General features: G+C 37.3%; 1 protein-coding gene across 2 annotated transcripts; it reads right to left on the bottom strand.

Annotated features, from left to right (window-relative positions):
• Positions 1-2,687: 2,687 nt before the first annotated feature.
• On the bottom strand, positions 2,688-6,968 carry Arf79F (ADP-ribosylation factor 1). 2 transcript variants are annotated; one of them, XM_018454646.1, is made up of 5 exons: positions 6,863-6,968; positions 5,272-5,442; positions 4,405-4,514; positions 4,181-4,306; positions 2,688-4,108 (listed from the first exon to the last, which is right to left on the bottom strand). In XM_018454646.1, the coding sequence occupies exons 2-5, from the start codon at positions 5,417-5,419 to the stop codon at positions 3,944-3,946; spliced, it is 549 nt and encodes a 182-aa protein (XP_018310148.1). In that variant the 5' UTR covers positions 5,420-5,442; positions 6,863-6,968; the 3' UTR covers positions 2,688-3,943. The 2 variants fall into 2 exon arrangements, with proteins under 2 accessions (XP_018310148.1, XP_018310149.1); XM_018454647.1 differs by lacking the exon at positions 6,863-6,968 and adding an exon at positions 6,567-6,855 and having other exon boundaries at positions 3,944-4,108.
• Between the last annotated feature and the right edge of the window lie 2,871 nt (positions 6,969-9,839).

Below are 9,839 nucleotides of genomic sequence, written 5' to 3' on the forward strand. Positions count from 1 at the left end.
CAGCCACTCACGCGTCAGCCTACTGCTGACGTGCTCTATTCTTATATCTCTATGGTCTTAATACGCTAATGCAGCTCTATGATTGGTTCATGACACCTCAAGGCTGAACTTAAGACGATCTTGAATATAAGAATTGACTATGAATACCGGCCTATAAGTTGATTGGATATACATTCTTAAAAGATCCAAGAACTCGGACAGAGTTCTAGCATCGTGGACATAGGTTTTAAGCCCAGTGTCCACGATGCTAGAAATCCGTCAGAGATCTCGGATGAAGAAAGAATTGACCAATCGCATTGATCATGTGACTAACTTGTTTAAATGTGATTGGTTAATTCTTTCTCTCTCCGAGATCTCGGACCAGTTTCTAGCATCGTGGACACAAGGCTTTAGGCCGAAATCCATAGTCCGGTCTTATGCGGGGTCTACAATAGAAGTCGTAGCGATCGTAAGATCTTAAGTCGTAGAAAATTGACCAATCACAGTTGATTATTCTTCTCATATTCGACTGTGATTGGTCAATTTTCTACGACTTAAGACTCTACGACTGCTACGACTTCTATTGTAGACCCCGCATTAAATCTCAAGCAATCTTAAGATGCTAATATGGTTCTCTGATTGGTTCATGCGCTAGCTTAAGACCACCTCGAATCTTGAGCAACGTCTATGGATTCCCTGCCCTTAAAGCTAGTTCTACATTAGTCGCATCGCAGCGTCGCAAGCGTTGTGGTCCAATCAAGCTAGCTCGACAGTGATTGGACTGCAACACTTGCGACACACGCTTGTGACGCTGCGATGCGATCAAATGCCTAGTTTATATCGTGCACTTGATACGGACACTAACTAGTAACTTTCTATTGAATTATCTTAATTTCGGCGAAACGTGTAAACATATACATATGTGTATTTAATTAATTATTTTGATGCATATTCTACTAATTTAGTACATCATTTTTTAAATACATTGCTGAAATTAAAATAATTTGATAGAAAGTTACTAGCTAATACGCGTATCAAGTTCTCGGTGTAAAAAGGGTCAATGTAGAACCAGCTTTAGTCTTTGGTTTTGACATATATGTAAAGTGGCGTCTACAATAAGATTTTAATACGTAAAATTTAAGCTTTAAACTATGAGTCATAAGAAATTGACTAATCACGGTCGAATGTGAGGAGAACACTCGATTATTGGCTGCGTTCAGCAGACTCAACAGTTTTGCAACCGTTTTATGATTGTCTGCTGAGATAGGACCATTCTTCTAGATCTAAAAGTATGATCCAATTAGCGCGAAGGAAACTTCCAACAGTTGCAAAACAACCGTTCTGCTGAACGCAGCCATTGATAGTTCAATTTTTTTACGATTTAAGGCTTAATCTTGAATTTTACGCCATAAAATCTCATTGTAAACGCCGCTTAAGACTAGATCCACAACCTTGCTTTAAGGACGGAATCCATAACCCCGGATCTATAATAGGTGTTTTAAGACTTAAGCCATAAGAAACTGACTAATTATAGTCGAATCCGAGAGGAATAATCGATGTGATTCATCCATTTCTTATGGCTTAAGACTTAAAACTCTATTGTATATCCAGGGTAAACAAGATCCGGGGTTGCTCAAGATTCGAGATGGTCTTAAGCTAATGCATGAACCAATCAAAGAGCCGTATTAGCATCTTAAGACATTGCTTAAAATTAAGACCGGATTATGGATTCCGTTCTAAGAGGCCGTAAGCCGTAAGGGTGAAATCACACGGTGCGGAAAAAGACTGCGGAATAGAGAATGCGTCATTGAAGCAACCAATCAGCGCTATTCAGTGCTATTCAGATGCTATTCATTCTCTATTCCGTAGTCTTTTTCCGCACCGTGTGATTTCACCCTAAAGCCTTAAGAAATTGACCAATCACAGTTGAATATGAGAAAAATAATCGACTGTGGTTGGTTAATTTCTTATGGCTTTACGGCTTAGGGTCTAGGTGTTTTAAGCCTTAAGCCGTAAGAAATTGACCAATTACTCCGGATCTACAATAGGGTTTTAAGCCTTAAGCCATAAGGAATGGGCGAATCACAGTTGATTATTCTCCTCGAATTCGATTGTAATTGGTCAATTTTTTATGGCTTAAGACTTAAAACATCTATTGTAGATCCGGACTTACAGTCGAATTCGAGGAGAATAATCAACTATAATTCATCCATTTCTTATGGCTTAAAGCTTAAAACTCTATTGTAGATCTGGAGTAAAACAAGGTTGTGGATCTAGTCTAATACAGGTGATGCAGGTGATACTACATATATGGGTTCTAATTGGTCTTGATTGCTCCATGGTAAAAAAAATGGTAGCGATTTATCGATTTTTGAATTATCGACCGCACTTGTTGCCTCTCTGATTTCTCTGCTAGGATTCTAATCTTAGGATGCGAGAATTAATGATAAAAAAATTGTTTATCGTAAAAAAAATATCTATTGCCGCTCTATTTTTATTATACATTAAAGTTTAATTTCTCAATGTTACACGAAGACGTGGGAAATGTTCAGAATTGATTACTAATCTAAATAAGATTTACCTAAATAAAAATAAAGACTATGTATCCGTTGGCGAATAATGCATAGACTACTTATATAAAGCACAATTATAATATATTTCACAAATTGTTTAAACATTCATACATAATTATACGAATTTTCGCATATGACGAAAAGGCGATTGAATGAAAAATTAGAGGGGTAGGAGTATATTATAAAAACAATGTATTTCAAAGACAAAATAAAAAGAAATGTTGGGACATCGAAGAACGACTGTGAATTATATTACCGAAATTAATAGCGTATAACGCTACAATAGCAAAATTTACGAATTTAACAATTACGAGGCCTGACTCTTCGCTGACAGCTCGAGAGCCTTTTCAAATCTCTTTTGAGTCTTTGGACTTTCCATCGCGTTCACTGCACAATTTCGGAATGTCAAAGACATGTTTTAATCCTCTCTTATCAAAGTGTAATAAATAAATCGTTTTTTTCTAACAAAACATACATGTTTGAATACCCAAGTTTGAAGGCGGATAGGTGAAAGGAAGATGCACACTTGCCGCGTGACCAGATAGTCAGACAATTATCCACATCTTCAGTTTTCCCAAGTTTTTTTATCGCCGAAAATTTAAAAAAATAGAAAGAAACTTTTGTAACTAGGAAATGATTAGTCATTGCATTCTCTGCTGCAATCACCGTTTGCATTTTCGTATAAATCGCGCTGGGCCGAGCAAGAGCAATTTTTGAAAATGTAGTGGACAGAGCAACATTCTTTCGTCTATCGATCACATTTTTATCATATTTATATAATGTAATGTACAATATGCAGCTACATTATGATAATCGGTATGTTCAACGCATTCAAAACTGGCAACATTGTGGGTACTTTACCTTTTTCTTTTCTCGCGCGCGCGCGCGCGCGCGCGTGTATGTGTGTGTGTGTGTATGTGTGTGCGCGTGTTAAATTTTCTCATCGAAGAGAGGTATCATTTAAATTACTCATTAATCAATGTGTATTGTATGTTTCAAAGTTAGGTACTTTAATATAATAATTACTTCCAAGTTTTCCACATGTTTGTGGCATCTCTGTGTAAAAAGTGTAACTATATAATGCTAATATAATAATAATAATAATAATAATTATAATAAGTTGCGCAAGGCAATAGTCCGATGTGGCCGTTCGATCGTGTGCCTGCGGCCGCTTCCCGCTCCTCTCACCCCTTAAAAAAAAACCTACTGACACACAGTCAACTCCCAGGAATAACCTCTTCTACATTTTCCACTCAAAATCGCGGAGAGCTTGCGACGTTTGTATCGGTTGTTTCTTTTGTTGCTCATTCGTAGTAGAGGGGGGAGGAGGCGTGCAGCTATTTTTGTATGATGTTAATAGCAACTGAATGTTGACAGAGTAATTTTCCCAATTAGCGATTGGCATTTTTCAGCTGATTGGAAAGCCAGTCGAGACCTTCGTAAAGTCCGTCTCCACTCGTGGCACACGTTGCCTGGATGTACCAATTGCGATTACGTAGAGAATGTAACCCCAACTTGTCGGTGATTTCTGCTGCGTTCATTGCGTTTGGCAGATCCTGAAATGTTATTCATTTAATAGTGTCCTTTGCTTAAATCACTCTTACACAAATCTCCAACAAAAGACTTACTTGTTTGTTAGCAAATATGAGAAGTACTGCATCTCTAAGTTCATCTTCCGCCAGCATTCTCATTAACTCTTCACGTGCTTCACCAATACGTTCCCTATCATTACTATCAACGACGAATATCAATCCCTATAAATTAAGTATAAAGAAAAATGTGATAATGGAATAAGATATCAATTTAATGGAAAAACATATTAACAATTTACAATAAAAAAGGATAAACATACTTGTGTATTCTGAAAGTAATGCCGCCACAGAGGTCTTATTTTGTCTTGGCCGCCTACATCCCATACAGTGAAACTTATATTTTTATACTCGACCGTTTCTACATTGAAACCTAAAAAATATATTTACGTGAGTGTAATATTACTACCTTTCACATGTTTATTAACTATTACAGTATTTAAGGCTGCTGAGTAGTCATCACCATAGCTATATTGAATCGTGATTCAAGTGTCAGAAGTGACAGAGAAATGACATGTTAATTTTTGTTACGAGCTATTTGTAAATAAAGGGTAAATCCAAAAATTTGGATAAAACAAAATGGCGAGATCGTTTTAAAACATTTGTAAAAATGAACGAAAACTATGCTCCCTCCCCCTGACAGTTGGTCAAAATAATTGTAAAAAGTGTAAGTGAATTTTATCACTTTTTACGATTATTTACTGACTGTCAGGGGATAAAAATAGCTTTCACAGATTTTTTACAATTGTTTTAAAGCAATCTCATCATTTTATTTTATCCAAATTGCTTTTATTTACAAATGATATGTAATAAAAATTATGGTCTCGCAGAACCACGGTAATGTCGTTGCGCATGGCTTAGCGCCAAGACACTATGGTGTCTCCTGATTAACCTATCATTTCTCGCTTCTGACATCATGGTTCAATATGGCTGTGGTGACTACTCAGGAGTTTTTTTTTTTTATATAAAAGCTCTACAATATATACAAAAAATGAACTATATTATTACGGTCGAATAAATTGATAAATTGTAATTGTTTATAGGAATGAAATGTATAAAATGTTACTTAATATCTGATAATACATTCTTTAAATTACAGGTGCACATGAAAGAGACAAACATGTACTTACCTATAGTAGGAATTGTAGTGACAATTTCCCCTAATTTTAATTTGTACAGAATTGTGGTTTTACCTGCTGCATCAAGACCCACCATCAAAATCCTCATTTCTTTTTTGCCAAAAAGACCTTTGAATAACGTTGCAAACATATTCCCCATGATTGAAACTTGTATGTCAGGACCTGAATACATGCACATACATATACACACATATGTATATATACATACATACATATAACATATATATGCATATCCATTATATTGTAACGCAATAAAAATAGCTTATAATATTCTTACAAAATATATGTATCTGGTATGTCAAACCTTCAGATACATACACACACATATGCTTGATTTTAACTTTTAGAAACACATTGTCATTCTATGCAATAACGTAGATTATGTCTCCTGCGTATCCCTAATATTTTACCTCTAATTTCATAGTTTGAAACTACGTATTTACATTTAACACTAAGCAACACAAAATACTATAGAAAGTATAACATCCCTATATTTTTCAACTATACAACACAATATATTAAGATGCGACATAATTTTTAAATGGTAGAATTGTAGCATTCATGTAAGAAGAAATTAGATTGATATGTTGAAATAAATTTAGCGACATTACGTGATTGCTAAATATGTGCATAGTGTACCAAAAATATCTATGTGTATGAATACCATCTAACATTTGCAATTGGGAAACATTTAAACGTGTATTGTGTATAAAGATGTTGATTCTTTTATTCCTATTATCTTTTGTTATGCATAAAATCGAGACAGGAGTAAATTTAATGGGGGGAGGGGGATACATTTGTGAGCAACGATAGATGAAAAAACGATTTGTATATGAATGAAAGAGAAACTCTAAATCGATTGCGGCGACACGAGAAACGTTAAGACACGTTTCTCGAAATGCAGCACTTGTGATCAGTCCGAGCATCAGTCTTCGCGGTCGTGCGATCACGTCCTTGTGTATATACACGAAAAATTCCAAAATCTTGCAAACTAACCTGATATATATGCCGTAAAAAAGCAATCGCGAGATACACATATCTATACATACATACACACATAAATACACACCCACACACACACGCGCGCGCGCGCGCGCACACGCACACACACGCACACAGGAGAATCGACAATGAATCTCGACACGGCGGGAATCGTACGTCCGATACCTTTCGTCAAGAGGAGAGAAAAAAAAATGATGAAAGGACATGAACGAGACACTGTTTCACGCTACTCGCTATCGATTCTCATCCTCAATAAAATCGTTGTGATTATCGGACCAGCATACCCTCAGGGATCGATATTGACTGCTTTGCCGACGATCTCTATGTGGTTTTCGTACTATTTAAGGGTGTTGGTACTATTTAAAATGCCAGCAGAGCGTGAAACCGCGCGGGCAAAGTAGAGGATATCGTGCGGTTTGCGAAGCCACTGCGTACACCCGGTGGCCTGTCACCTTCGACCTATTCCCCAGAGAATCGTCAAAGGTTCCCTGTTCAAAGATCCATTACCCAGAGACTTGCTCTTACTATCGAGTTCTCTGGTGACGCCACGTTGCACATATATGCCACTTATGTTACTTACGTTTCAGTAAAAAAGATTATTTTCACGAGAAACGATAAAACATAAAACCAACACTCGCGAAAAGCACCGTATGTCAAAATGGCGGACGTGGAAAGGATCTGTACCTTATGCCACGTATAGGGTCATCGAGCTGCCACGATTGGCTCGACGAGTCACGTGACGATTGAAATTAACAACACGGTACGCAACAATATCACGAGATGGTGCCTCGTAAACGTCGAATTTAGTGTTCCTAGTTAGGGTGCCGTCACATGAGCTGCGTTCAGCAGACTCAACAGTTTTGCAACCGTTTTATGATTGTCTGCTGAGATAGGACCACTCTTCTAGATCTAAAAGTATGATCCAATCATACTTTTGCAACTGTTGGAAGTTTCCTTCGAGCTGATTGGATCATACTTTTAGATCTAGAAGAGTGGTCCTATCTCAGCAGACAATCATAAAACGGTTGCAAAACTGTTGAGTCTGCTGAACGCAGCCTATGAATATGAGAAAAATAGTCGACTGTAATTGGTCAATTTCTTACAGCTTACGGCTTACGACCTCTTACCCCGAATCCACAATGGGATTTTAAGCCTTAAGCCGTAAGAAATTGACCAATCACAGTCGATTATTCTTCTCACATTCTACTGTGATTGGTCTATTTCTTACTCTTACTTCTTAAACCAAGCTTACATGTATTGTAGACGGGCCTTTACCCCGGATCTACAATAGGGTTTTAAGCCTTAAGCTATAAGAAATGGGCGAATCACAGTCGATTATTCCCCTCGGATTCGACTGTAATTGGTCAATTTCTTACGGCTGAAGTCTTAAAACACCTATTCTAGATCCGGACTTAGGGTCCCTTTAAAACCCTATTGAGGGTTACCCCGGATCGACAATAGAGTTTTAAGCCTTACCCCGGAACTACAATAGGTGTTTTAAGCTTTAAGTCGTAAGAAACTGACTAATTACAGTCGAATTCGAGAAGAATGATCGACTATAATTCGTCCATTTCTTATGGCTTCAGGCTAAAAACTCTATTATGGATCCGGGATTAAGCCATAAGAAATGGGCGAATCATAGTCGATTACTCCCTCGAATTACTCCTTCGACTGTAATTGGTCAATTTCTTACTCTTACTTCTTAAACCAAGCTTACTACATGTATTGTAGACGGGCCTTTAGGGTCCCCTTATAACCATATAGGGGTGCGTTCCAAAATTTACTCCGAGTAACAGAGTTTAACTCTACGCCGTTCCAAAACGCGAAGTAACTGACCATATGGGCGGAGTCTATTCGTTCCAAAAGTATGAGTAAATCTACCTCGGAGTCAACTCTATGAACCCTGCTTCCGAGGTGGGTTGAAAGAGTAAGTGCGGCAAACGAAATTTGAATATTGAGATGATGCAACTCACGAAGCGAGACGCACACGTCCGTCCCGTTCGAACGGTCTCTAAAGTAACGACTTCATTTCCCTAAAATAGCTCTAAAATTAATCAAAGATGTGCATATGTTAATAACCAATGATAATGGAACACCGTTACAAGAAAATAATTCATTGTGGGTGATGGACACGAGAGGTAAGTAGAAAATGTGATTCGAAAGCTTGTATCAAGGTTAGATGTATGCATATACATACATATATAGTTTATCTGAGTTTATCTCTCTAAATAAAATATTAAATATAATATTATATGTATATATAAAGTGGCGAACCACAGTCGATTATTCCCCTCGAATTCGATTGTAATTGGTCAATTTCTTACGACTTAAGTCTTACCCTGGATCTACAATAGGTGTTTTAAGTCTTAGTCGTAAGAAATTGACCAATTACAGTCGAATTCGAGGAGAATTATAGACTACGATTCGTCCATTTCTTATGACTTAAAACTTAAAACTCTATTGTAGATCCGGAGTTAAATATCTATTGTAAATCCGGAAGTTTACGGCCTCTTAAAGCAAAGTTGTGGACCTAGCCTAAGGCACATTTGCCGCGTATCGCGTAATCGCGTAACCAATCAGAAATGATCCGCTGCTGTAGTTTAGTAAGGTGCTATAGATGGGAGTATTCCTATCCGCCATTTTCGTGCCAAATCAGTGCCACTACAGCGAGTGTTACTACAGCGAGTATTACAATGCTGATCGAAAGTCGCCGCATTTCTTGTTGCAGAAATAAATTGTATAAGGGCATAAGTATTCGCATTTAAAAAATGCCTGACTGTGCTGCAGTAATCGGGTTGACAAGAGTTATAGGCTCTTCTCATTCCCGAAGGATAAACGTGGGACAAAATGGGTTGACAATATGCGACGAGATAAGTGGACACCGACTACTTCTTCGCGATTGTGTGAGGTAAGTATCAAAATAAGGATATAATTTTTTTTTATCATATCACACAATGGCCTAATACTCAACGCTAATAATATTTTTTTGTTTGTTTCAAGGTACATTTTGAAGATTCCTAATTTGAAGCTTACTGCATTGATGGCTGGAGAAAACTTAAATCAAATGCAGTCCCAACGCTTTTCGATGTGTCCAACCCCCTCGCCATGAATCAACCCACCTAGACGAAAATCACTGTACAAGGTTACTTTCGACAAAAATCACCATATTTTTTTAACTTATCACTGTCAAAATTAATATTTTTCGCTCCTTTCAGAATCGTAATGAAAACGCAACGTCTGCTCAAGTAGTAATAGTCGGTAGTTTTGACCAATCGGTGCTTCAAGAATTGGTAATTTTTCAAACCGCAATACTATATATTAATGAAGAAGATTGAATTGCACGATCCAGAATCTTAATCGTCTGAGTTTTTCTATTGCAGAATTCGGTTAGCCAAGAGAAAGCTACTGAGGAGTATGGTGAGACTCTTCAGTAGCTTTCTCTTGGCTAACCGAATTCTGCAATAGAAAAACTCAGACGATTAAGATTCTGGATCGTGCAATTCAATCTTCTTCATTAATATATAGTATTGCGGTTTGAAAAATTACCAATTCTTGAA

Source organism: Mycetomoellerius zeteki, unplaced genomic scaffold, assembly GCF_001594055.1.
Source record: "Mycetomoellerius zeteki isolate Tzet28-1 unplaced genomic scaffold, Tzet1.0 scaffold445, whole genome shotgun sequence".
Taxonomy (NCBI): domain Eukaryota; kingdom Metazoa; phylum Arthropoda; class Insecta; order Hymenoptera; family Formicidae; genus Mycetomoellerius; species Mycetomoellerius zeteki.